This window comes from Ictalurus punctatus, chromosome 26 (genome assembly GCF_001660625.3).
Source record: "Ictalurus punctatus breed USDA103 chromosome 26, Coco_2.0, whole genome shotgun sequence".
In the NCBI taxonomy this organism is placed as follows: Eukaryota; Metazoa; Chordata; class Actinopteri; order Siluriformes; family Ictaluridae; genus Ictalurus; species Ictalurus punctatus.
Genome location: NC_030441.2, coordinates 16,694,005 through 16,721,168, shown reverse-complemented (window position 1 = coordinate 16,721,168; position 27,164 = coordinate 16,694,005). Strand labels below are relative to the sequence as shown.

The 27,164-nt window shown below is 41.6% G+C and overlaps 3 protein-coding genes across 3 annotated transcripts; all 3 read left to right on the top strand.

The window, feature by feature from the left end:
* Positions 1 to 641: 641 nt before the first annotated feature.
* On the top strand, positions 642 to 7,182 carry rnf11a (ring finger protein 11a). The gene is made up of 3 exons (XM_017458155.3): positions 642 to 1,123; positions 2,051 to 2,220; positions 3,540 to 7,182. The coding sequence occupies exons 1-3, from the start codon at positions 1,025 to 1,027 to the stop codon at positions 3,709 to 3,711; spliced, it is 441 nt and encodes a 146-aa protein (XP_017313644.1). The 5' UTR covers positions 642 to 1,024; the 3' UTR covers positions 3,712 to 7,182.
* Positions 7,183 to 7,952: 770 nt separating this feature from the next.
* get3 (guided entry of tail-anchored proteins factor 3, ATPase) lies at positions 7,953 to 15,556 on the top strand. Its single transcript, XM_053676009.1, has 7 exons — positions 7,953 to 8,120; positions 8,670 to 8,817; positions 9,254 to 9,402; positions 11,197 to 11,347; positions 12,174 to 12,281; positions 12,810 to 13,007; positions 13,362 to 15,556. The coding sequence occupies exons 1-7, from the start codon at positions 7,978 to 7,980 to the stop codon at positions 13,488 to 13,490; spliced, it is 1,026 nt and encodes a 341-aa protein (XP_053531984.1). The 5' UTR covers positions 7,953 to 7,977; the 3' UTR covers positions 13,491 to 15,556.
* A 146-nt stretch (positions 15,557 to 15,702) lies between these two features.
* Positions 15,703 to 25,731, top strand: best2 (bestrophin 2). The gene is made up of 9 exons (XM_017456808.3): positions 15,703 to 19,150; positions 20,188 to 20,282; positions 20,380 to 20,613; positions 20,931 to 21,085; positions 22,386 to 22,463; positions 22,991 to 23,143; positions 24,293 to 24,373; positions 24,692 to 24,846; positions 24,977 to 25,731. The coding sequence occupies exons 1-9, from the start codon at positions 18,999 to 19,001 to the stop codon at positions 25,698 to 25,700; spliced, it is 1,827 nt and encodes a 608-aa protein (XP_017312297.1). The 5' UTR covers positions 15,703 to 18,998; the 3' UTR covers positions 25,701 to 25,731.
* Positions 25,732 to 27,164: the final 1,433 nt, after the last annotated feature.

Below are 27,164 nucleotides of genomic sequence, written 5' to 3'. Positions count from 1 at the left end.
TTAAAGGTGCATTACCGCCACCTATTGGACTGGAGTGTAGGCAGTAGAATTGCAGAAAAAATATATAAATAAAAAAAATTAAAACATAAAATAATAATAATAATAATAATAACAATAATAGATAAATAAAATAAAATAAAGAGATAAATAACTATATACTAGACATTAGATTACGAAAGTCTCTCACTTATCCCAGTATTTTTTAGATAGTTTATTAGGAGACCGTGCATTTTCCCAGATGTTTTCCCAAGCAAGTTCTCTAGTGTCATGTTTTGTTTTCCAATCTGTTCCTCTAGCTCAGTTCTTTCCTCCTCATACCTTTTGCAGTCTAACAGAACGTGTCTGTCTGTATATCATCTATCTATCTATCTGTCTACTTCAGGAAGTACGAAAAAAATAAATAAACATAATATGTGTATTTAGGTATACATGAATTCATAAAGTATTAAATAAAGGCATTCGTCAAATAAAATACATTATGTATACTCAGGTTTATTATTTCAAATATTTCATTACATATATTTATGTATTTATTTGTTCTTATTTAATATTTATGTACTATTTAGACAGCCTTTGTGTTTAAAGGGCGGGCCAGCGGTGGCCTGACGTCAAACTCCATTTCCCATAATGCACCCCGCGTTTCCACTTCCGCTCTCTCAGTTTGTAAACACACGAAAGGAGAGATGGAGTCGACAAGAGATCTCACCTAAAAATATTCCCCAGATTAGATTTCCACACACACACACTGTGAAAGAGAGAGAGAGAGTGAGAGAGAGAGAGAGTGTGTGTGTGTGTGTGTGAGAGAGAGAGAGAGAGAGAGAGAGCTGTAGAGATATCTGGATATTCAGTTTACACCGGAACTGGATTTTTATTTTCCTTTCGGGAAATATCTAACGTTCATCTCCAGCTAGCTGCTGCTGTGTGTCTCCTGAATAACTGGGTAGAGAGACAGACAGACGGCGGTGAATCTGTGTCTTATCAGGAGTTTATCTGTGGCTGGTTTTGTCCTCTCCTGCTCGGCTCGATGGGGAACTGTCTCTCCTCTCAGAGTGCTGATGACCTGTCCCTGCTCAACGAGTCTGAGGGAGCGAGTCTCCCCGGAGAGCCTCCACCTCCCTATCAGGTGCACACACATTCTTCACACACCTCTCACACACTTCTCACACACCTTTCCACCAGAGTGAGCCTCTGCCTTTCTTTCATGTATTAATGTACTGTACTTCCACACCACATACACACTCCTGACACACACAAAAACTCACACTTCTCAGCCAAGCACTCCTTACACACACACACACACGCTTAAACACAACAGGTATTTTTTGTTTCTTTTCTCTCTCTGAAAAGAGAGGGTTAGAGTTTCTTCTTTTCTGTTATCTATATGTATAAACAGAAGGACATTACAGATCTGAAAACTGTTGTAACTCTGGCTTGAAGCAGAATCCCCCCTCAGACTCTGGGAGGAGGCGTGGCCTCAAGTCTGAAGGCGGAGTTATACAGATTACCCGGATTATAAATCTAGTTCACAGTCTGATTTGTCTTGAAATCGTTTCTTTAAGGTACGTATATGCCGTGAATAACGAGTACACAACTCGCGTGCCCTGCTCCGTATAATTAGAAAGTAAGGTTCCACCCGGCTCTGCTTGGCATTTGCAGAGGCTTAGACTCCGTGAGAGACCTTTAATCCTGGCAGGCGAATGTTTCTGTAGCCTCCATTACCAGGCAACGAGATCAGCTGTTTGGGAAACCAAAGAGTGTTGTTCAAATACCAGTCAGTTTGCTGGTCATGTAACTGGAGAACAGTTTTCCTCCTGTTCTTCCAGATCCAGGCATCTTCACAGAACTCTTTCTGACTTTATGGATTTATTGTAAAAAATGTTGTTTTTTTTGTTTTTTTTTTCTGTGTTAGGTTCACTTTTGCACATGCTGTACATTTAACAGTTATGAAACATTCCTGTCTAAATAGTTAGACTTAAATTTAGTATTTTAACTGTACAGTAATGTAATCCCTGCGTGCGTGTGTGTGTGTGTGTGTGTGTGTGACATGCAGGAGCGTGTGCAGGTGCCTGTGTACCACCCCACACCCAGTCAGGCCCGCCTGGCCACCCAGCTTACGGAGGAGGAGCAGATACGGATCGCTCAGCGCATTGGCCTCATCCAGCACCTCCCACGTGGCATCTTCAACCCGGGCTCCGAACCCTCCGACAAGAAGATCAAAGAGTCTGTACCACCACAGTAACAACCATAACCACTGCGAACAACGCCCTAGCGACCAACACCCTAACCAGCAACACAACCACGAGCACCGCAACCACCACCACAATCACAATAACCACCACAACAACCACCACCTAAACACAACCACTGCCACTGCAACCAACAGCCACCACTACCACAGCATCAAACACCACTACCACACCATCAAACACTACCACCACCACAACCATGAGCACCACAACCACCACCACAATCACAATAACCACCACAACAACCACCACCTTCAACACAACCACAGCCACCGCAACCAGCAGCCACCACCACCACACCAACAGCCGCCAACACCACACCAACAAACACCACCAACAGCTACTACCATCACATCAACAACAGACACCAACAGCCACCACTACCACACCAACAGCCGACACCAACAGACACCACTACCACACCAACAACAGACACCAACAGCCACCACTACCACACCAACAGCCACCACCACACCAACAACAGCCACCACCACTACACCAACAAACACCACGAACAGCCACCACCACCACACCAACAGCCACCACCACTACACCACCAACAGACACCACCAACACCAACAACAGCCACCACCAACACACCAACAGCCACTACACCACCAACAGCCACCACACCACACCACCAACAGCCACCACCACTACACCACCAACAGCCACTACACCACCAACAGCCACCACACCACACCACCAACAGCCACCACCACTACACCAACAACAGCCACCACACCACCAACAGACACCACCACACCAACAACAGCCAGCACCACTACACCAACAAACACCACCAACAGCCACCACCAACACACCAACAGCCACCATTACCACCTTCAGCACAACCACAGCCACCACACTCACGTTTGTGTATGAGAAAAATATTACACTGATTTATCTCGTAATAGCACGTTTTTATCTCACATTTCCTAGTATCTCAATCTCAACTGTTTATCTTGTAATTGTGAGTTATTTTTGATGCATCTCAGAGAGGCTCAAAAGTTAGCTCCACCCCTTTGTCAGATCTGAGCTGCTCAGATCTGCTCCATTTTCTTAAAAAAAAAAAAAAAAAAAAGGCGACTGTAGTTTTTCCAGAGGAGGTGGATTCGTGTTTTGTTTTCTATTGCTGTTCACCTTACAGGCAGCACAGAGAGACCTGAAAATTACAATCTTCTACTTTAGTACTTCAACTAACAGTGCAGAAAATACAGTGATTCATAATACATTATCCTTCTATCGGGCAAGTGTAACGAAAGTGTGTGTGTGTGTGTTTTCTTCTCCCAGGTGTGTGATCTGTATGCTGGACTTTGAGTACGGAGACCCGATCCGGTTCCTGCCGTGTATGCACATCTACCACGTGGCCTGTATCGACGCATGGCTCATGCGCTCCTTCACCTGCCCCTCCTGCATGGAGCCGGTGGACGCTGCGCTGCTCTCCTCCTACGAGACCAACTGAGCCGCGATCACTGCCACCGAGACACGCCAGCATGGGGAACATGCCAGTCGAGTCAGCCGGGGGGTCACGAGAAGGGATTAAGAGGGTGGGAGGGGTGTGAATGTGTATGTGTGTGTGTGAAGAAATGATTGAGTGTTGGTTAGAGCATATGTAGAAGCTGACCAGACTGGCTTAAGGACGAACACAGGCCTCATTTCTGATCATGTATTGGCCGAATCGTTACATTTAAATGTGGTTGATGAAAAGTGGTCACATGTTTAACCAGTTTTCTTTCCATTTGTGCAATACACACGAGGAGGAGGAAGTCGTCCGTGTCTGACCGAGCCTCTCCTCGTGAAGGCGTGTGCCCTGGCTAAAGTTGATGGGCTCGTGTCACAGCTTGAGGCTGTGAATATCCTGCTGAATCGCAGCGCTCTTTAATTAGAGACGAATTGAAAATGTGAGAAGCGAATGTGCCATGGCTGACATGTCTGTCTGATCTATATATTGCACTCCTCACTTAGGTCTGCTTTCTTTCGCTCTCTGTTTTTTTCTCTGTTTTTTCTCTCTCTGTTTTATAGGAACAGCGCGATGCACAGATTAAGGTTTTCCTTAATCGCCTCTCTAAAGCACCTCATTAAACACCGAGTATTAACGCGTCGGAATAGGGATACACGTGTAGAAATAGGAAACACTAAGTTTGTAGGGATGCACCGAAATCTTGGGTGAAAGTTAAAAACATGCTGAAAATGTTGTTCTGTTTCGGTTCGTAATTTGTATAAAATACTTCCTAGATTTGTATTCGATGTATAATTTCATAGATATCGTAGGAAAACTGTGATATTATTATAAATATTATCATGCAGTGCAAATGACTAATGTTTATTCATTCCAGGCTTCTGTTTTTAAAGTTTTCCGGCCCTGAAATTGGCTCCGCCTCCATCCCAAAAAGAACTGCTCGGCCACTTTTGTTTAAATGTTTAAAGCCCACAAGACATTTACTTTATGTTTTCACCACCAGGGGTGGAATCGATTCGAGGATGGAAAAAGCACGTCAGTGTGGGTGTTATAATTGCAATTCGCCTTACATGCAGCAGAGGGCGCTGAAATTTTTTTTAAACTGCACCTTTAAATACACAAGCGTGAAAATTGAATGCAAACCACCATGTAAATAGCAACTTGTTGTGTAATGTGTGTTGCCAGATTTGACAAGATCCCCCTTCTATTCAGTTTATGCTGCATTTCATGGCTTTTTTTACCCTCCCCCAAAAGTTTCTGTTTTTCTCCCTAATCCATCCTGAATTTCAGTTTCCGGTGCGTCTTTGCTGTGGATTTTTCTAGAAAACTCCTATGTGTACTTTGCAGGTTAAACCATAAGGCAGATCATAATGTTTAAATAATGAAGATTATTAGTGTGTGTTTTGTGTTGATGTGGAACTCGGTTCCTGTGCTGCTGTTTTCTTGGCTCTCGGGTTGCCAGATGTTGTCCACGATCTCAGATCAGCATAAAATCACACTTCGACTCCAAAACACTGTACTATAGGTACTGTACATGAAACTCTTAATCCATTTGGCTGTGAACTTTCACCTTCATTCGTTTTGGTGTGTGTGTGTGTTTGTGGTTGAATGTTTGGAGATGTTTGGATGATACAATCATCTTTGTGCACCTTTTGAATTTGCTCGGCCAGCCGGGAGCCGATGTTGAAAGAGCTAAAGCTTTAAAATGAGTCTTCTTTCCTTTTTGTAATGTTGTGTTTTTTTTGTTTTGTTTTTTTTTTTTTTTTGAAAGAGACAAAAAAAGGACTGAAAATTTACGTGTCATAAAATGCTTCTCAGTTCTGATATGACTCGATGTGACGTCTTTTCTATCTGTCCCTTCTCTGTTCCGCGTCTCACACTCTCACATCTATGCTAAAAGAAAAAAAAAAAAGACTTGTGATTTGTATTTTTCATTATTTGTTCGTATGTAGGGCTGAAATGAATCCGGTTCATTGTACTAATCCGTGACTGTATAAGCACTAATGTATAGAGTACAGAATACTTAAACGCCATGGATTCACATATTTTTATTTACTGTTTTGGACTCAAATGATCTCATTGTTTTTTGTTTTGTTTTTTTTAGTTGTCTCGGGGAAAAACATTTTGTTATTTCAAGATCTCAGATTGTTGTGATGCTGTCTTGAGGAAAATGTTTGGTTCTTCTGAGATATCTGATTGTTGTCTTGCTGTTTTGGAAACTAAAACTACGTTTTGTGTTCTTTTTGAGACCTCAGATTGTTATTATCTCTAAAAACATTAAGAGCTCAAATTGTTGTCGTTATATCGGGAAAACCAGCATTTTGTTCTTTAAAGATCTCAGAACAAAAAAACAACATTGGGTTCTTTTCAGATCTGAGATTGTTTTGTCGTTATCTTGGGGAAAATACGTTGTTCATTCGGGATCTCAGATTGTTGTGGTTTTACCTCTGGAAAGCAATGAGTTGTGTCTTTTTGGGGGTTTTTTGGGGGGGGTTTTTTTGGCCGTGTTTTTCTTAAGAAAAACATTTCGATTTTTGAAAATCTCAGATCATTGTGGTGTTATCTGTGGAAAATATTTGGCTCTTTCGAGATTTCCTCTCATTAGTTCGTTATCTTGGAAAATAATATTTTATTTGATCTGTTCGATTGTTGTTATCTTGGGAAAACAATTTTTTTCTTTGAGATCTCAGATTGTTGTATCTTTATCTCTGAATTATGATGATGATGATGATGATGATGATGATTATTATCTCTTTGCAACGGCATTCAATGACTCCTTACCTTGTTAGCACAGAAGAAGTGAGTAACTAAAATATGTGAATCATTTTTATAGCTTGTATGAATAAAGTATTGCTACAGAATTATCTCTTATGCCTAAAATAAGCCTGATCTAGACACAGTTTAGGAGCACAGAACCTGAATTCAGCCTGAGGAGAACTTATTAATTAGAACATTTCTGAAAGTTAGCTTCAACAGATATGATTCTGTCTCAGACAGGAGCAGATGATGTGTAATGAGTGTGTGTGCGTGTGTGTGTGTGTGTGTGGAGGAGGGGGGGCTATCTGGCTGGCTGTCTAAACATAGCTGAAGAATGTTTTGGGGTTTTTTTTTCATAGGATGTGTATATTGCATTTCATCTGAAGTTGAATATGTTTAAAAATAAAAATGTAGCTCTAGTACAGACTTTTCTTTTTTTTCAATGTAAAATAACAGAAATAGTGATTTAATGAACTCGTGAAGTACAATCATCTTTGTTTTTTTCTTCTTTTTAACAATATATGACATGGTTTGATGCCAAGTTTGCTACAGTAATGTGTAATACTGAATCTAGGCTGCTAGATAGGGATTTTAAGTGTGTGTGTTGTACATGTGCAGTGATGGCACAGCTTTTAGGAATATGTCAACTCCTTGATGATGATGATGATGATGATGATGATAAAATGATATACAAATAAATAAAAATTCTTCCAGATACATATTTTTACATGACTTTTTAACTTAATAGTTGGGGTGTATATATATATATATATATATATATGTGTGTGTGTGTGTGTGTGTGTGTGTGTGTGTATGTATGTGTGTATGTATGTATGTGTGTGTGTGTATGTATATAATGTGTGTATGTGTGTATATATATATATATATATATATATATATATGTGTGTGTGTATGTATATAATGTGTGTATGTATGTGTGTGTGTATGTATATAATGTGTGTATGTATGTATGTATGTGTGTATGTATGTGTGTGTGTGTGTGTGTGTATGTATATAATGTGTGTATGTATATATATATATATATATATATATATATATAATATGTATATGTGTGTGTTTGTTCATTATTCATTTATTTTTTAAAATATGGTCCAAACGAACACATTTTCTGGAATATTCTCGGACGCTCCAGTCTCAAACCATTTGGTGCTATCCAAAAGCCTTGAGTCATCGATTAAATCCCAAATTGATTCCCTAGTGTACATAAGTACACTATGTTAGGTCTTAAAGGACATTACTTTACAAACTATGTAGTGCACTTGAGCAGGGAACACGAAGCCATTTTGGATTCAGCCATCGACTTTGTCCCGCTGCCTTCTCGTGGCAACTGAACGCTAGAAGGCGCCATGTTGGATCTAATATTTCGTACGGTCACCTTTATAGCTCTTAACACAGGTTGAGCCAAAATGGCGTCGTTTGCCGCGAAGACCGTAAAATATGCGGCTTTTTTTTTTATAAACATGGTATATCCCAGCCTGTATCGTTTACAAGATGGCGGCTTCGGTGGAAGACGAATTTGAAGATGCACCTGATGTAGAGCCTCTAGAGCCGACGTTAAAAAACATAATAGAGCAGAAATCTCTGAAGTGGATTTTTGTAGGTGGAAAAGGCGGCGTTGGAAAAACGACATGCAGGTAATTTTTAGCTTAAATGCAGGGTTTTTTGTGAGGGTGGGAGTAAAGCTAGCCGGCTAAAGTTAGCTACCTAAACGCTGTACTGTCTAGCTGTCAGTATTGAAGTTAGCTAGCTGACATTGTACATGAGCTAGATAACATTAGATAAGTTAAATTATTGTTTTTATTACTTAGAAATTACCGTGTGCACATTATTTCTCTTCTGTAGATTGTAAAAAAAAAAGCAGCTAAACAATCAATGAGGAAGTTAAATTAAATGACATTAAACATAATCCTCATAAAGTAAACAGCTAGCTGTCTGATATTCATTCATTCATTCATTCATTCATTCGTTATCATCTTTTAAACATTAGCAGAGACTATATAGTATTAAGTAAGTTAATTCTAAAGAGATTTAAGTCCATGTTTGAGGCCGGAGTGTTTAATACACATTACACAAGGACACTAAGTGTGCCTCTCATGGGCTTCGTGAACAGACCTGGGTTTCATTACAGCTGTTTATTTATAGTATCGATAGTAATATCTTTCTCTTTCTGTCCTGTTTTGCAGCTGCAGTTTGGCCGTGCAGTTGTCCACGGTGAGGGAGAGCGTCCTCATCATCTCCACCGACCCGGCACACAACATCTCGGACGCCTTCGACCAGAAGTTCTCCAAAGTTCCCACCAAAGTGAAAGGCTATGATAACCTCTTCGCCATGGTCAGCTCCCTCCCTGTTGGGCTCAATCAGTATTAAAGGCAGAATTCTTGTCTTTCCTGCAGCATCTTATAAACAGCTGTTCACAAAAAAGGATTTACATGAACTTATATGTCACATGTTACGTTTTCCTTTTTTACATGCAGGTCGTGGCATTTAAAAAAAAAAAAAAAAATCATGAAATAGTCAGGAAAAAGGTGGACTTGTCTTACTACAGACAGTGCAAAAGTCCTGGATGATGAGAATTAAAATCAAAGTAATAAATGCAGATATTATTCCCACTGTAGTACCAAATGCGGATGTTTACTGTTAAAATTCTATTTATTGTTAATTCTGCATTACTGCTAGTACAGTGGAATTTGCCCATTAACTGCTGTACATGTGTAATATGTATATTCACCTCTCTCTCTCTCTCTCTCACGTGTCTCTCTCTCTGCAGGAGATTGACCCGAGTCTGGGCGTGGCTGAACTGCCGGATGAGTTCTTCGAAGAGGACAATATGCTGAGTATGGGGAAGAAGATGATGCAAGAGGCCATGAGCGCTTTCCCCGGCATCGACGAGGCCATGAGCTACGCCGAGGTCATGAGGTCAGATACCATATAATTTATTTATGTATTTTTATTTATATATATATATATATATATATATATATATATATATATATATATATATATATATATATATATATATATAAGACCATACAGCGGTTTAACAGGACAGGTTCCACTCAGAACAGGCCTCGCCATGGGAGACCAAAGAAGTTGAGTGCACGTGCTCAGCGTCATATCCAGAGGTTGTGTTTGGGGAAATAGACGTATGAGTGCTGCCGGCATTGCTGCAGAGGTTGAAGGGGTGGGGGGTCAGCCTGTCAGTGCTCAGACCATACGCCGCACACTGCATCAAATTGGTCTGCATGGTTGTCATCCCAGAAGGAAGCCTCTTCTAAAGATGATGCACAAGAAAGCCCACAAACAGTTTGCCGAAGACAAGCAGACTAAGCACATGGATTACTGGAACCATGTCCTGTGGTCTGATGAGACCAAGATAAACTCATTTGGTTCAGATGGTGTCAAGCGTGTGTGGAGGCAACCAGGTGAGGAGTATAAAGACAAGTGTGTCTTGCCTACAGTCAAGCATGGTGGTGGGAGTGTCATGGTCTGGGGCTGCGTGAGTGCTGCCGGCACTGGGGAGCTACAGTTCATTGAGGGAACCATGAATGCCAACATGTACTGTGACATACTGAAGCAGAGCATGATCCCCTCCCTTCGGAGACTGGGCCGCAGGGCAGTATTCCAGCATGATAACGACCCCAAACACACCTCCAAGAAGACCACTGCCTTGCTAAAGAAGCTGAGGGTGAAGGTGATGGACTAACCCCTATTGAGCATCTGTGGGGCATCCTCAAACGGAAGGTGGAGGAGCACAAGGTCTCTAACATCCACCAGCTCCGTGATGTCGTCATGGAGGAGTGGAAGAGGACTCCAGTAGCAACATGTGAAGCTCTGGTGAACTCCATGCCCAAGAGTGTTAAGGCAGTGCTGGAAAATAATGGTGGCCGCACAAAATATTGACACTTTGGGCCCAATTTGGACATTTTCACTTAGGGGTGTACTCACTTTTGTTGCCAGCGGTTTAGACATTAATGGCTGTGTGGTGAATTTACACTGTTATACAAGCTGTACACTCACTACTTTACATTGTAGCAAAATGTCATTTCTTCAGTGTTGACACATTAAAAGATATAATCAAATATTTACAAAAATGTGAGGGGTGTACTCACTTTTGTGAGATACTGTGTGTGTGTCTATATATATATATATATATATATATATTTGCAAAACATTTTATCCAACTCGTATTTTTTAAACAATGCATGATGCTGGTATGATTTAAATCTCTGTCTGTCTAACATGCTTCACATCAGCTCTGTCCGCAAAGCATAGAAGGAACGTGAGAGAAAAACTAAAGGAACTCATTAATCGAGAGAAAAGACTTCGCTCCACGTAAAGCACAAATCCAAACAATTCAATTATTTATTTATTTATTTACATTTCCTTCACATAAAAAGTCATAGTTATCCTAACAGCAATGACGTTGTTGATTGTTCTGTATGGAAATTGATTATTTTACCCGGGCAGTGATATTTATCATCGTTTTGTTATGTAACAAAATTCGGGTCCTATTGATTAATATTCATTATTTATATTTTATGTTAAAACGTATTGTTAGAAACCAAGCAGATATTTTTAAGGAAATGAGTTGATGTGAAAGTTTGTTCATGGGCCACCAGGTGGCGCCAAGAGACCGCTCCAATTATTCAGTCTGACCGTGTTACTGTAATTTACCGATTGTTGACGTCTCTTTCTCACGCTCTGCTGCAGGTTAGTAAAAGGGATGAACTTCTCCGTGGTGGTGTTTGACACGGCTCCTACAGGCCACACGCTGCGCCTGCTCAACTTCCCCACCATCGTGGAGCGGGGCCTGGGCCGCCTCATGCAGATCAAGAACCAGATCAGCCCCTTCATCTCTCAGGTCTGCTGCACTGCATGCTGGGACATCCTCATTTAAGGTGTCTGATAACCTATTGAGACGTGTTTGTTGTTTAAGGCAGGAAAAAAAACTAAAACGAGCTCAAATTCTGAAGTAGTTCATGCTGGAGGGACTGATTAATTTAACCCTGTCGCACAGTGAGAGGTGAGACGGATGTGGCTGAGCGTATTTGTATTAAATAGGGCAGTGGTAGCACACTGTCATTTCGTGTCATACGTGATGGAAGAGGAACATCTGTAATAAAACCATCGTTTCGTAGTAGGGGTGTACAAACTTTTAACTGTACAGCTGCGTTCATGCCGTGTCGTAATTACGTGATTCCAACATGGAAAAAGCGTCCAAGTCCTCATAGAACTCGTAATTACAACGTGCAAGCTAGAAATTTACTGAGAGTTCCGACTGAGTACCACCTGACCGCTGAGGCGTACCACCTGACCGCTGAGGCGTACCACCTGACCGCTGAGACGTCATGCGGAAACGCTCAAAACACCGGCGGCTTCAGCAGTAAAATGTACTTAAGTAGTCATCTTGTAATATTTCTGTGTAATAATTTGTATAATTGACTATTATTAATGTCTTAATAATTCAAAATGAATCTGGAAATAAACGAAAGACACGCAATACAGTTTAACGAAGCTAGCACGGAGTTCCGAGTGCGAGGACGTGAACGGCTCCGAGTAGAACGTACCCGGGGTGTCGTCTAGTAATTACGGTAATTCCGACATGGCGTGAACGCAGCCTGTGCCTTTTGGGAAATTTAATGTAGTCAGAGTTGTTTGTTTTTGTTTTTTTCCTTCTCTCGCCGTAGATGTGTAACATGCTGGGGCTGGGCGACATGAACGCGGATCAACTGGCTTCCAAACTGGAGGAGACGCTTCCCGTTATCCGCTCCGTCAGCGAGCAGTTCAAAGATCCGGTGAGTCCCGGAAAACACTGTTAAACACTTCGTACTGGAAACCTGACCACCGTGAAGTTCAGTCACCTGTTTCACTCACTACAAGTATGTCCATCGTGCGTTTAAAGCCCCCTCCCCCTTTTTTCATTCCTCCAACAAAACTGCTGTTTCCTGTTTTTAGTGAGTTTATAAGTCACGCGTTCACAGAAAGTCGTTTTAAGCGTATCTGCTTAAAACGCGTCCGAAACGGCCGACGGGATCTCTGACGCTGATGGGCTGCGTGGTAAATTGATAGAATAGATTAAAAAAAAAATGTACATATCCATGTTAATGTGGGAAAAAAAACAAAGGAGATGAACATGTTCATTGTTTGGAAATGAGTATGTTAATACAATTGTCAGCATTCAGTCAAAGAGTATAGATTTAAACCTTGTTTTCATCATCAAGAGTGTTTTAGTTGGAGCTCTAACCTGTCTTGTCTTTTTTCTTTCTTTCTTTCTTTCTTTCTTTCTTTCTTTCTTTCCTCCTCCCTTCCGCGTGTCGAAACAGGAGCAGACGACGTTCATCTGCGTGTGCATCGCCGAGTTCCTGTCCCTGTACGAGACCGAGCGGCTGATCCAGGAGCTGGCCAAGTGCCACATCGACACGCACAACATCATCGTCAACCAGCTGGTGTTTCCCGACGCCGAGAGACCCTGCAAGATGTGCGAGGCCAGACACAAGATCCAGTCCAAGTACCTGGACCAGGTGAGCGTGTGAGGTGTATTGTGTCAGATACGACGTTAAGGCGTTTACGGCTCCGGTCGTGCACGAGTACTTGGACACGTTTACTCGCTCGCAGGTGAGCGAGTGTTTAAATGAAATGATAAGGCTAATGTAGATATATTTCTGCAGCATTGCAATGTAGGGGGCGGGGCTTGTATATGGCACGCTCACGTGAGATCATCTAAGATCCACGTGTATCTATGGTGCAACAACCAGCTCCTCAGGAGAAGATTGCTATGAAAAACATTATTGTTTCGCTTCATCACTTGACCTATGCCTCGTGGTTGAAGCAGAGACGCAAACATCAGTGCGTGTGTGTGTGTGTGTTTGTTTCAGATGGAGGACCTGTATGAGGATTTCCACATAGTCAAACTGCCTCTACTTCCTCACGAGGTACGAGGAGCAGACAAAGTCAACACGTTTTCCAAACTGCTCCTGGAGCCCTACAATCCCCCCAACAAGTGACTTATCTTCCCGTAAACAAACACACACACACACACACACACACACACACACATATCTACACAGCCTTCCGCCGCTACCCGCTGGTTCATTAACCCTCTCAGACCCCACAGCAACACATCCTCATCGACACGCTCATCATCGTCAGATCTGGAAAGCTTCATAGTGATAAAGGCTTGCAACACTACGTACACCCGTGTCTCTATGTGAGCGTTTTTCCCTCTCTCTCTCTCTCTCTCTCTCTCTCTCTCTCTCTCTCTCTATCACTCTCTCTCCATCACACACTCTCTCTCTCTCTGCCTCATTTCTCACACAGAGGCTGTTTTATTTTACTCACAGAAATTCCTTATTCTAATCCGTTAAACAGCTCAGAGTGATTTTGTTTTATTGTGTGATAGTGAATTACGTGTAAAAGGGTATAAAAACTGCTTGAAAGCTGATGAAGGAGAAAAAAAAAAAAAAAACGCGTCTGATCTCTGACTAAGAATGTAGTTGATGTATTGAAACTGACCGCCCTTCGAGCCAGTGTCTCAAAATCGTCATCAGAAGTGTACGATCTCTCAGCACCGCCATGTTTTTCCTCAACTCTGACGATAGGTTCGGGGGAACGCTTGCTTTTAACGCTGTACGTCAGATGGTGTAATGAACTCTGCCTAATGCTTGTTTGTGTCCTGGCAAAATCATCCAGAACAAAAGTCCGAGAAAAATACCATTTCCAGTTTATGCAGAATATTAAGGCGTAATAATATTACCAGCTGAATGGTGTTTTGTTTTTTTAAAAAAAGAAAAAAAAGAAAGTAAGATGATATTGTCACTGTAGTGAGCAGAAGAGCACGGGTTTAAAAAAAAAAAAAACCTTGTTTTTTAACCCCGTCCTTTTTTTTCCTCTTTTGAGACCATTTTTGGTAAATTTCTTTCCCTAACAAATATATTTTTGTCCATAACAAATATTTAACATCAGTTTATTATTATACGCTGTGTAATATTTGTAATCTCTGCATGAGTTGAGCGCACCAAAGGGGTAAAAGGGGCGGTTCTTCCAGGAAGTGTCAGCACCCCCCGCCCCCCCCCCCCCCCCCCCCCCCCCACCAAAGTACCTGTGTAGATCGTTCCAGATTCACGTGTGTCGTACTAGTGTGCTGTACGGAGAGCTCCAGGGCCGGAGCGCACTTCTTTCTGCACACCTTTCTGGGTACTTTCTATATTTTCTGATCTTTTCCCGTCACAATGATGAGTCAGAAGCGAGTTCTGCTGAACGGGCGGCGTTTATTCCAGTCGGTTTTACTTCCACAAACAAAAAATTTTGCTTTAAAAAAAAAAAGGGAAACTCTCAGCCCTGACCGCCACCCCAAACTAAACTACCCATAATGCAATGCCCCCAAAGAATAACCTTTTACTCTCTACCGCCAGCGTACGCTAATGTTTTTATGGCACACCTACTCAAAACGCGTAAAGGTCGGCAGGTCTGATGAGGTAGTATAGTCGGTGATGAACATCGCCGGACATTGTAGCGATGTGATATGGCGTAGGGACGATAATCTCGTTATATTGCACAAACCTTGCGGTGGCTGTACGTGAGTGATAATCATCTACGTTGGTTTCTGCCATTTGCGATCTTGATCTCCGCAACCTCCTCAGATCACTGTTTACTTTGTCATGCACAATCATCAGAAGCTGTTAAAGAAGGTATTCCACTGCTGGTCAACACGGCCCCCTTGTGTTTACTTTACATGAATCTCACTTTACAGTAATGATGAAGCGGGCGGGGTTATGCTACGACAAGCTACATCTCATCACTATACTTTGCCGTAAACCTCTTTGCAAAGCTTGTGTTTTACTTCATGGGATATATATATATATATTTTTTTTTTTTTTGTTGGTTTGTTACAGTTTCCTCCCAGTGAAAGATTTTCTATTTGTAATTATTGTGTACACACTGTGTAATTACAAGCGTTAATTATACAGAATAACACTGACAGTATTTGTTTTTGTTTTTTTGCGTATGGTTTCAGCAGGATGTTTCTCTGAATTCTAATGAAGCACATAGTAAAGGAACATGTTTTACCTTCCCCCGCTGCTCCTCTCTCTCCGTTTAAGTGCTGTTTCAGTAAGTTTAACAATATACAGTATATCTGAACACAACAAACATCAATTATCCATCACCTCTCTGTCTTACGTTGGTTTAACTATAACATTTCCCCCACCACAATAACAGTGTTAATATACAGTATGATATCAAAGCTACTGAATGTTATTTTCGAGTCGGTGATAATGTTCCAGTTAGCGTTCATTCTGCGTCAGCCAGGTTTTTATATATTTACATACGTGAACAGGTGCGTCTCGAAAAACTTGAATATCGTGGAAAAGTCCCCTCCCCCCCCAAATTATTTAATTCAAAAAGTGCGACTTTCATGTATTCTAGATTCCTTACACATAAAGTGAAATATTCCGAGCCTTTTTTTTTCCAGTTTGAGTCTCGATGATTACGGCGTACAGCGAATGGAAATCAAAAATCCAGTATCTCAAGATATTTGAATAAAGAATTTATAATACAGAAATGTCGACCTGATGAAAAGTGTGTTCATTTACGCACTCGATGCCCGGACGGGGATTTAATGCTTTTGTACGAATTACTGCATCAGTGCGGCGTGGCGTGGAGGCGATCAGCGTGTGGCACTGCTGAGGTGTTCTGGAAGTCCGGGTCGCTTTGATAGCGGTCTTCAGCTCGTCTGTATCGTCGGGTCTGGTGTCTCTCGTAGATTCTCTATGGGGTTCGGGTCAGGCGAGTCGGCTGGGCGATCAATCACTAACACCACGCTCAGTAAACCAGTTACTAGAAGTTTTGGCACTGTGGACAGGTGCCGAGTCCTGCTGGAAAAGGAAATCAGCATATATAGCGAAAAAACAAACGTCCTCTCACATTCAACTGCTTTTATTTCCAGGAAATTTCTAAACATGTGTAAAAGCATAAATATGAGACAAACTGATGACGTTTCACAGACATTTAATGAACAGAAATGGAATAATGAGTCCCTGAACAAAGGGGGGTCAATATTAAAAGTAACAGTCAGTATCTGGTGTCCTCCAGCTGCTTTAAGTACTACAGTGCGTCTCATCCTCATGGACTGAACCAGATTTGTCAGTTCTTGCTGTGAGATGTGAGACGTTCCCCCACTCTTCCACCAAGGCATTTGCAAGTTCTTGATCATGTCTGGAGGGACACACGGTTACATGTAATTTTCCACCGCGAGGGCGATCAGCTGTCCTTCCTGTCTCCCTGTAGCACCGTCTTAGACGTCTTACATTACAGACATTACAGTTTATTGCTCTGGACACATCTGCAGTCCTCACGCCTCCCTGCAGCAGGTCTATGGCATGTTCACGCAGGTGAGCAGGAACACTAGACATCTTTCTTTCTGGTGTTTTTCAGAGTCACCTTGACCTTAATTGCCTACTGCCTGTATACTGTTCGTGTCTTAAGGACTGTTCCACAGGTGCACAGGTTCCACAACCATGACTTCCTGTTTCACAGGGGTATAAATATGAGGTAACACAATTAGGCCAGATTCCCTTAGTCATTCATAACAATGGGTAAGACCAAGGAATATAGCTGTGATGTGCGGCAAAAGGTTGTTGCGCTTCAAAAAAATGGGAAGTGGCTATAAGAAAATAGCACAAGCATTGAAAATGCCCAAAGTATATGCCCATATATAACAATTTGCCTTTTTTTTTTTTATATAATCATTTATAATAAATTATAAAACTGTTTAAAAACCATCCTGACACAAATTCACTTTTTTTTCCCCCGCCTCAAGTTATTTTACTGAAGTAACATGATCAGAGATCAGCTGATGTTCTCAATATTTTTCCTCACCTTCCCTTAAATCATGTGTTGAATACGCAAATTAGAAACTTATTTGGAAAGGATTCAAAACTGCTGGAGTGACGATTTTTTATATTTTAGCCTCTGCTCACTGACCTTTATATAGCCAAAGAGATTTATCCATATAAACATGTTTAAATAGACTTCAGGATGAAACGAGAGCTTAAAAGCAAAACCTTCTAAACATACGACGAGAAATGGTTATTGTGTCATAAAACACAAGAGCCAATCAGGTTTCAGTATGCAAATATAGGTTTTGGCACTGATTGACCAGGGGAAAGTTGCTGGATGTGTAGAGTTGGATCTGCCTTCAGTGTCATTTTTTTTTTCTTCAGGAAATTATTAATATAGAAAAAATGTATTGTTTATGAAATATGGTGTACTGTAAATGGTCGCTCATCCCAGCCTTAAGCTTCCAAAGTTCTAATGTGTCTAATGTGCACCATGTCTAAAGCATAAGCTTTGCTACATAAATTAGGAGGTTTGAAAGAAGATTGCAATAAAAAAAAAAAAACGTTTGCTGGGATCCAAAAAATGTGAAGTGACTGGAGCAGCAGAGGCCATCTTTCATCCTGTGATCATAATCTGTACAAACAAGAAACCCTGCAGTTTCAGCACAGTGTGTTACCTCATGAGGGTCAGCGAGAGAAGAATATCCCGGAAAAAAATCAAGAGAAACCTGAAATCTCCAAATGACGTTTGATATAATTTGGATTTAATGAACAGATAATGCAGTCATTATGTGGGTCGGCCTCACACACTCGAGTTGACAGTTCCTGTAGGGGTTTCGGATGAATTGCAGTGTTTACCTCGTTTACCACCTCAAAAATAAATGAATCGGTATCTCTATAAACGGTATGATGTTTGTGCATGTTGGTCATCTCTAGTACTCTCCACACACAAGTGCTTATTGTTTACCGCTCCATCGCTCGCAATGTATCAGCCCTGAGATGAGAAATGAGCGATTCGTGAAGAAATTGATTCTTGAATGACTCGTTTGAGTCATTGCTTTCATTTGATTACTGTAGGCGAGTCAAACAAACTCATCCTTAATGTAGTTTGATCTTACTGTTTTATTTTTTGATTATCTTCTTTATTTCTGTAAAGCACTTTGAGTTGCACTGATTAAAAGTTAGTATTATTGACTAGTTGAGCTGCATCGTGGTTTGTTTCAAAGAATCGATTCAGTGAAATGACTCGTAACCAACGTCTCGACGAAGAGAACGAATCAGCGGTCTGAGCAGCGGGACTCCGGGTTAATGAGCTCCATCCTCCTCATAACGCAGATTTATCCCAGAGCTCCTGGATAGACTGAGCTCTGAAAGCCAATCAGAAGTGTTGTTCTTCGCTTAGGTCAGGGCTATAAAATAAAATAAAATATAGAAAACATAATTTGACTGTTTGTAGCCTGAAACAGCAGAAGCGACGTGCACATCCACTTTCTTTGTGTGATTTCTTGTTCTCGGAATATATATCCGATGGATTTTTGATAGATCAGACACTGAGGTTAAGGGTTCTGCAGTCTCGGAGGAAACCCATCAAACCTGGATGTAGAACCCTACCGACAAGCTTTCGCATTTCAGACAGGGTTCCTAGCAGAACCCCAGTAGGAAGCTGTGAACCCTCAGATGACGGTGACGTACACGGCACGTGTGGCGAACGCTCGCTTCTGCGGCTTCTCCAAGCTTCTGCTGGCCTGGAAGGGGAGCATCTATAAAGTTCTCTACAAGGAGTTTCTGGCTTTTTTCGCCATGTATACTGCCATCAGCATCACATACAGGTGAGTAACCTACTAAGGAAAAATATTTTTATCGTGTTCTATAGAAGCAGGAATTACCATTTTTGTCAAGACTGACGAAAAACCATTGGTATAGCGTGGGAATTTCGGTGGTGTGTTTGGGAATTTGGGACAGCATCGCTGGGAATTTGAGACCGTGTTTGGGAATTTGGGACAGCATGGTTGGGAATTTGAGACAGCATTTGGGGAATTTGGGACAGCATGGTTGGGAATTTGAGACAGTGTTTGGGAAATTGGAACCCTGGTTGGGAATTTGGGATAGTGTTTGGGAAATTAGAACCCTGGTTGGGAATTTGGGACAGTGTTTGAGAATTTGGTGCAGCATAGTTGGGAATTTGGGACAGCATAGTTGGGAATTTGAAGCAGTGTTTGGGAATTTGGGACAGCATAGTTGGGAATTTGAAGCAGTGTTTGGGAATTTGGGACAGCATAGTTGGGAATTTGAAGCAGTGTTTGGGAATTTGGGACAGCATGGTTGGGAATTTGAGACAGTGTTTGGGAATTTTGGACAACATGGTTGGGAATTTGGGACAACATGGTTGGGAATTTGAGACAGCATTTGGGGAATTTGGGACAGCATGGTTGGGAATTTGAGACAGTGTTTGGGAAATTGGAACCCTGGTTGGGAATTTGGGACAGTGTTTGAGAATTTGGTGCAGCATAGTTGGGAATTTGGGACAGCATAGTTGGGAATTTGAAGCAGTGTTTGGGAATTTGGGACAGCATGGTTGGGAATTTGAGACAGTGTTTGGGAAATTAGAACCCTGGTTGGGAATTTGGGACAGTGTTTGAGAATTTAGGACAGCATGGTTGGGAATTTGAGATGGTGTTTGAGAATTTAGGACAGCATGGTTGGGAATTTGGGACGGTGTTTTATAATTTGGGACTGCATGGTTGGGAATTTGGGATAGAGTTTTTTTTAGGTATTTGGGACAGCATGGTTGACAAAGCAACTTTGTTGACACGGTACCGTTTACTCTACTGGTTCAGTTCACTCACATGTACAGTAACTTTTCCAGATTCATTCTTGTGGATCAGCAGAAGCGACACTTCGAAAAACTCTCAATTTACTGCAACCATTACGCCAGCCTCATCCCAATGTCTTTTGTCTTGGGTATCAGTATTGATTTATTTACATTCTTATACACTATAGAAACTTACGTAGTGAGGCAATCTGTATTTCTACACATCCATGATGTAAATCCGTGCAGGTTTCTACGTGACAGTGATAGTGAACCGCTGGTGGAGTCAGTACACGTCGATCCCGTTGCCGGACCGGGTGATGTGCGTGCTCTCGGGCGGTGTGCAAGGCGGGGATGAGCGTGGAAGGCTGCTGCGGCGTACACTCATGCGCTACACCAGTCTGTCTGCTCTGCTCATCCTGCGCTCCGTCAGCACCGCCGTCTTCAAGCGCTTTCCCACCGTGGACCACGTGGTAGAGGCAGGTAAGCCTGAAATATGTCGATGATGGGTCTGTTAATACGTGTAAGATCAAAGCAGGAGTAAACTCTTAGCAAGGATTCACTTTCTGGTGTTTGTGATCGTTGGTATGAACTCAAAGAGCTCTTCAAATGTTTCTGGTGCTCAAAATATATAGTTTTATAATTGCACTCAGATTTTTAAAAAAAATCTTTCATCTATTAATGTTTCTGCTACATTGTACCTATTACCTAATAACCCCGTTAAGGCAGGATAATTCCTCAAACTGTGCTGAACTTTGGACATAAAAGTTTGGAATCTCTCTCACTCTCACTCTCTGTAGGATTTATGACCCGGCAAGAGAGGAAGAGGTTTGAGAGTCTGCAGTCTCCCTATAATAAATACTGGATCCCGTGTGTGTGGTTCGCTAATCTGGCCGCCGTGGCTCGATGTGAAGGCCGAATCAAAGACAATAACACTTATAAACTGCTGATGGAGGTAATCATTTCAATCGTTTACTCTTACAATATGATCACCCATGATTCATCACACTACTATACACTTAGGTTGTTTGTGCTCAGAGATATAGAAGCATAACGGGTTCACCTGATTCAAATAAAACTAGCCTAGAGAACTGGGTCGTGTTTTTAACAGAAATGAGGCACCATCGCTAAAATGTTCTTGTAATAAATTGTGGGTCATTTTTCATGAAGCCTTTCTAATCACAATGAAAAGCTTTAGTTCAGAGATAAAGATCAGATTTTGCTTTAAAGCCTGCATCTCTGATGATATAGGGATGCAGGCTTTTGAAGTGAGTGCTGATTAAAAGCCAGACGGTCCCTCTCCTCTTTAGTCCTCTTTAGTTTAGAGGACGCGGCGTCCATGGTTTCCAAAAAGAATTTCAGATTTGGATTCGTCTGACTACAGACACGTCACCTCGGTCCATTTTAAATGAGCTTTGTCCCAGAGAAGACGGCGGTGTTTCTGGATCATGTTCACATATGGCTTCTCCGTTACGTGATAGAGCTTTAAGCAGCGTTTGTGGATGTCACGGTGAACTGTGTTCACAGACGTTGAGTTCTGGAGGTGTTTCTGAACCCATGCAGTGATTTCCATTACAGAATCGTTCCTGTTTTTAACGCAGTGCCGCCTGAGGACCCGAAAATCACCGGCATGCAGTATTGGTTTTCACCCTCCTCCCTTGCGCACAGATGATATTATGTACTGTAGGTGATGAGACATTCATAGTGTTCGCAATTTTACGTTGCGGAACATTATTCTGAAATTGCTCCACAAATTGTAGACGCAGTTTTTCGCAGATTGGTGAACCTCTGCCCATCTTTACTTCTGAGAGACTCCGCCTCTCTAACATTCTCCTTTTATACCCAATCATCTTACTGACCTGTTCCCAATTAACCTCCAGCTGTTTCTTCTTACTAACGCTTACTTTTCCAGCCTTTTATTACCGCCGTCCCAACTTTTTGCAGACGTGTTGCGGCCATGAAATTCAAAATGACCTTATTTTTCTTCCTTAAAGCGTCCCATTTCCTCAGTTTAAACGTTTGATATGCTTTCTATGGTCTATTGTGAATAACGTACGGGTTTATCACATCTGCAAATCATCGCATTCTGTTTCTATTTACATTTTACACAGCGTCCCAACTTTTTTTTGGCAGTTGGGGTTGTATAAGATCTCGTCGGTGATTTGTAGATTCATGATGAAATCAAATCCAAAAATGATGATAATACAGTATGACAGTTATTCCTGCTTGGCCTGACACTTCTTTGTGTTTTGTAGGAGCTGAATCAGTTCAGAGAGAAATGTAGTATGCTCTTCCACTATGACATGATCAGCGTGCCGCTTGTTTACACACAGGTAAGAGAGAGAGTGTGTGTGTGTGTGTGTGTGTGCGTATGTATGCATGCTGGTGAGGAAAAATAGTGGAGTGTAATTTAATATTCTAATATGAAGTGTAAATTGTGCTTGCTTTGTTTAACCTGCTAATTCGTCTAATTAAATCTCGTGTGATCGTGGAATATGAGTGCGGGCTGATGTCCAGTTAATTAAACTTCCATTATTAATGTTAATTATTACAATCAAAAATATTCTTAATCATCAGTAAATTGACATAATTAATCAAAAAAACATTCAAAAGCATGTACTATTTACAATCCTTTTTAAAAGCGGAAGCGCATATTAATCGTCAGTCACTGACATAACAGCAAGAGTCAAGCACTTAAAAGTTTCCAGTTAGTCAGTTTAATAGTTTTAACACAACGTTAAACAAAGAAAGAGATTTGTTTCGTTAAAGTACCATGGATATGTGACAGTCTCGTCTTGTATGTTTGTGTCCTCCTTATAAAATTCAATATAAAAGTGAAGCACTCTTCCCTCCATCTCAGGTGGTGACATTAGCGGTGTACAGCTTCTTCCTGGTGTGTCTGATTGGCCGGCAGTTTCTGGACCCGAGTCAGGGTTACCCGGGTCACGACCTCGACCTCTACGTCCCCATCTTCACCCTTCTCCAGTTCTTCTTCTACGCAGGCTGGCTCAAGGTCAGGAACAGGGCGTCGGCCCACGAAACAACTCTCTCGACTGTCTTTCCGAGTAATCCAGCTGGTTGATTAATATTTATTACACCACAGCAGCGTCGAATGCTCGACTTTGATTGGTCAGAGATTTTGTGACTCACAGGTTTATATTAATGCGCTAGTTCTAATATGAGCTCGTCGCTATAGTAACAGCTAACACAACGATTTTGTGTGGCATTGTATCCACTTTAAGTCTCATGAAAAAAAAGGGTTTATAAAAAAAAAAAAAAAAAAAAAAAAGTGTTGTTACTTAGCAATGAAAAATTTCTAAGCATTGCTCGGGTAAAGCTTTCTGTAAGGAGATAGCTTAAGTAAAGTTTCAGTAAGTGTCCGTGCTACAAAGTCAAGCTGTTGCTTTAAAATTTCCGAAATTTACATGAAAGCGTTCAGGACAGAAGACTTGTTGATTATTTCTGTCTTCTGGGAAACATGTAAATATCTTCTGAAGCTTCTGAAGGGCGGTACTAAATGGAAACTAATGAAGATCTTCAAACAAAGTAATAACAATTTACAGCGATCATCCTGTTCAAAAGTTTACACCCCCCGACTCTTAATGTATCGCGTTGCTTACTTGCGCATCAGTGAACGTTTGCGCCTTTTGTAATACTCGTGTACGAGTCCCTCGGTCGTCCCCGGTGTGAAAAGATGGATCTCGAAATGGTATAGTCTCTGTTAAAAGGAAAGGGCTCGAATATGCAGAAGATGCTGGAAAAGTAAAGAATGTGCAGGACCTGGAGGATTTCTTCTGAAGAACGGTGGGCGGTTTAACCGCTCAGGACAAACAAGGAACTCATGAAGAGCTCTCACACGACGTAAATAAATAATATTATGATCTCAGCTCAACCGTACCTATGAAAACTATGATTCTTTTCCAGTTTGGAATAAATTTTCCAATCAAGTGAACTAACGCACTTTTTGTTAAATGTCTTTTATGTCACTCTTATGTTCCAGAAATCTGCAAATATTATTTCTTATACAAAATTCTGTCATTGCATCATTTCATTTTCATCTTTCATCTTTCTGTTGTGTGTGTGTGTGTGTGTGTGTGTGTGTGTGTGTGTGTGTGTGTGTGTGTGTGTGCGCGTGCTGTGTCGTATCTGTTTGTAAATGTAGGTAGCCGAACAGCTGATCAACCCGTTTGGTGAGGACGACGATGATTTCGAAACCAACTGGCTCATAGACAGGAACTTCCAGGTGTGTCTAAAGTCATCCATCCATCCATCATCTCATTCTTTTCTTCACTCATTTATTCACTTTCCACTTCATTCATTCACTCACGTATTTGTTGCACCTCAGTCTGCCAGATCTGTTTCTTTGAAGAAACGTCTCAGAGGAATGTCGCTGCATCGATGTTTTATAATACCGATCGTTACATGTCAGGTAGATCTCTAGATGATTAGTGCATCGTTAAGAAGCTCTGTGTAAGAGGTGTTTAATGTTGCGTATATGTTCAGTGTCTGTAATAGCTATATTATACAGAATATCAAATGTGTGTTGTGCTTCACTTTCAAGGTATCGATGATGGCAGTAGATGAAATGTATGGGGATTTACCCAAAATGGAGAGGGATCGCTACTGGAACGATTCAAACCCTCGGCCGCCCTACACCGCCGCCACGCTGTTCGTCCTCCGCAAACCCTCCTTCCAGGGCTCCACCTTCGACATGGCGTAGGTGTCTCACGACACACACACACATTGAAAGCTTTTTCAGTACCTAGTTTTTGGTAGTCTAGTTTTTTTTTTAAATTTTACATTTAATTCCAGACAGTTGCATAAAACCACTTTTTCTAAAATCCAGAATTTCTAAGGAAGAGATGCATTTCCAGCCTCTGGAAGAAATTGATGAGAACCTGGAAGAATCCGCGACGCGCAATCACAACCTCGCTCTGTTCAACCGACTCCTTAGCTCCGCCCCTTCTGCCACCAGCATTGTGGGCGGAGCCTTCTGCAGAACCTCTACTCAGCTGCAGCGATTGATGCGCTCGGTCAACCCCGACACCTCCTACTCTGACGGGGAGGAGGGGGAGGGGGAAAGGTACGTCGGGCGGAACGAGGGTGCGGGAGGATCGCTGCCGTCGGGTTTAGGAAACGACACCCAGAGCACCATTTGCATCTGTGGAGAAACCTCCAAGACGCACACTCCTCTCTCGGCACAGGATTTTAACCCGAACGGCGGACGTGTGGAAGACGGGTTGAAGAAAGATAAGAATGAGAAAGAATTGACGATGCTGAAGATACCTCCACCTTTAACACAAGTGCTGAAGCAGGAAATGAAGCCAAGGCTTCCACCTTCAACCAACACCAACCGCTCCACACCAGACTTCTTCTCCTTCCAGCCAATCGGAGACCAGGTCATGACCCCACAGTCGACCGATGATAATGCGCTGTCGGGTATGACGCTCTTGACCGTTCCGACATTTCCTGAAGCGCCACAACGGGCTTCTGCGGAACGCAAACAGCTCCAGCGCAGCATCAGCGTTGGCTCAGAGGTTAACTGCTTGTCCGACAAGGCCGAGGAATGACAGAGAGACGTTTCACCTTTTGCTTCAGGTTATAAAATGGATGGGATAGAACACAGGATAGGACTGGTACAGGTTAATTTTTTCCTAAACACATTAATTTAATCAGATAATGATCACGGAGTTATCGCAAAATTATAGCAAAGTATTATTCGAATTATAAGTATTTAGTATACTGTAACAAAAAAAAAGAAAAGTTCAAGAAAAATGTTTTTAATTTTATGTCTGTATGTAAAGTCACCCAATACACACATGTATTTTCTGTATTCAGTAATAAATATCTGATTTCACAAAAATAAACCACAATTTGTATTCTTTTGTGCGGTCACAACATTAGCAGGTTTTTCCTCATCGAACCAGTGTTTTATGAGTTTCCCACGAATCCCCTTCTCCTGCTAAACTGGGCTTGCCTCACAGCTTGCATTTGCATACTGAAACATGATTGGCTCTTACATTTTATGATGCAATAACTCTGGCCCGTAGCTTCCAATAAGCTTTTCAGCTGTTTTCTTTTTTGTTATGTAATCACAACTGTAATAAATGGCTCTCGAGGCATTATATGCATCCATATGGAAAAGTTTATTGACAAACAAGGCTGTTGGAAAGTAACGCCAGTCCCGTCAATCGGCGCACGTTCGTTTCAGCTTTATGTTTAAATGATTTCTGCCTGTAAAACAAACAGAAAAATAAATACGGAATTACGAACAACAAGAAGGTACACGTCAACAAACATGAAGCTATACGTAGATAAAATATAAAACCTTTATTCCTATAGAAATGTATTTGCCCCCATTTTCTTGCATACATATTGTGGTTGCAAAGTCATTAAAGAAACATACAGCATTACAAAATGCATTGAAACAGAACCCATGAAAAGAGAGACAAAACACTATATAAGCAGTAAACGTAATATGTAGACAAATATCCACGTTTGGGCCGGATGATCATGGGAGTTCAGAAATACCCCTGGCAGTCGCATATATCATGTGGCTTTGCGCCAAATCTGGGAAAGTACACAGTGCTACATTTGTCTCCAATCCAACGTCGTGTACATTAGTTTTCTGTGAATATATTAATCCGAAAATGTGCCCAATCAGGGTGTTATGGTTTCTATAGCAGCGACACAAATAGCCACGGCCCCTGGCAAAGCAGAGTTACTCTTCACCACCTTCACCACAGCATCGAAACAGCTACCCACACGCTGCAAAGGAAAAGGTTTTGCCACCATAAATTATATCACCCTCATTAAGAGGTCTAACCCTGAACCAGATCAGCAGATTCAGGAAAAGGAAAAGCCTTGAAATTGTACAGCTGAAAATAACAAAGAATTCTTTCGTAAGCAGGTGAGACTGGGATTAAAATCTGTCCAGCACACCTCTGGGGATAGATACTAGAGACCAGTGATCTAGATACAGTTTGCAATGGGACGCTTAACTGTACGCAATAATCTACTATATATTCAGGATC

Coding starts and splice junctions, on each gene's coding strand:
- rnf11a (XM_017458155.3), top strand. CDS start 1,025: ATGGGGAACTGTCTCTCCTCTCAGAGTGCTGATGACCTGTCCCTGCTC. Junction 1,124..2,050: donor AGCCTCCACCTCCCTATCAG/GTGCACACACAT, acceptor TGTGACATGCAG/GAGCGTGTGCAGGTGCCTGT. Junction 2,221..3,539: donor TCCGACAAGAAGATCAAAGA/GTCTGTACCACC, acceptor TTCTTCTCCCAG/GTGTGTGATCTGTATGCTGG.
- get3 (XM_053676009.1), top strand. CDS start 7,978: ATGGCGGCTTCGGTGGAAGACGAATTTGAAGATGCACCTGATGTAGAG. Junction 8,818..9,253: donor ATGATAACCTCTTCGCCATG/GTCAGCTCCCTC, acceptor CTCTCTCTGCAG/GAGATTGACCCGAGTCTGGG. Junction 11,348..12,173: donor TCAGCCCCTTCATCTCTCAG/GTCTGCTGCACT, acceptor CTCTCGCCGTAG/ATGTGTAACATGCTGGGGCT.
- best2 (XM_017456808.3), top strand. CDS start 18,999: ATGACGGTGACGTACACGGCACGTGTGGCGAACGCTCGCTTCTGCGGC. Junction 19,151..20,187: donor GCCATCAGCATCACATACAG/GTGAGTAACCTA, acceptor TAACTTTTCCAG/ATTCATTCTTGTGGATCAGC. Junction 24,847..24,976: donor GGCTCCACCTTCGACATGGC/GTAGGTGTCTCA, acceptor TCTAAAATCCAG/AATTTCTAAGGAAGAGATGC.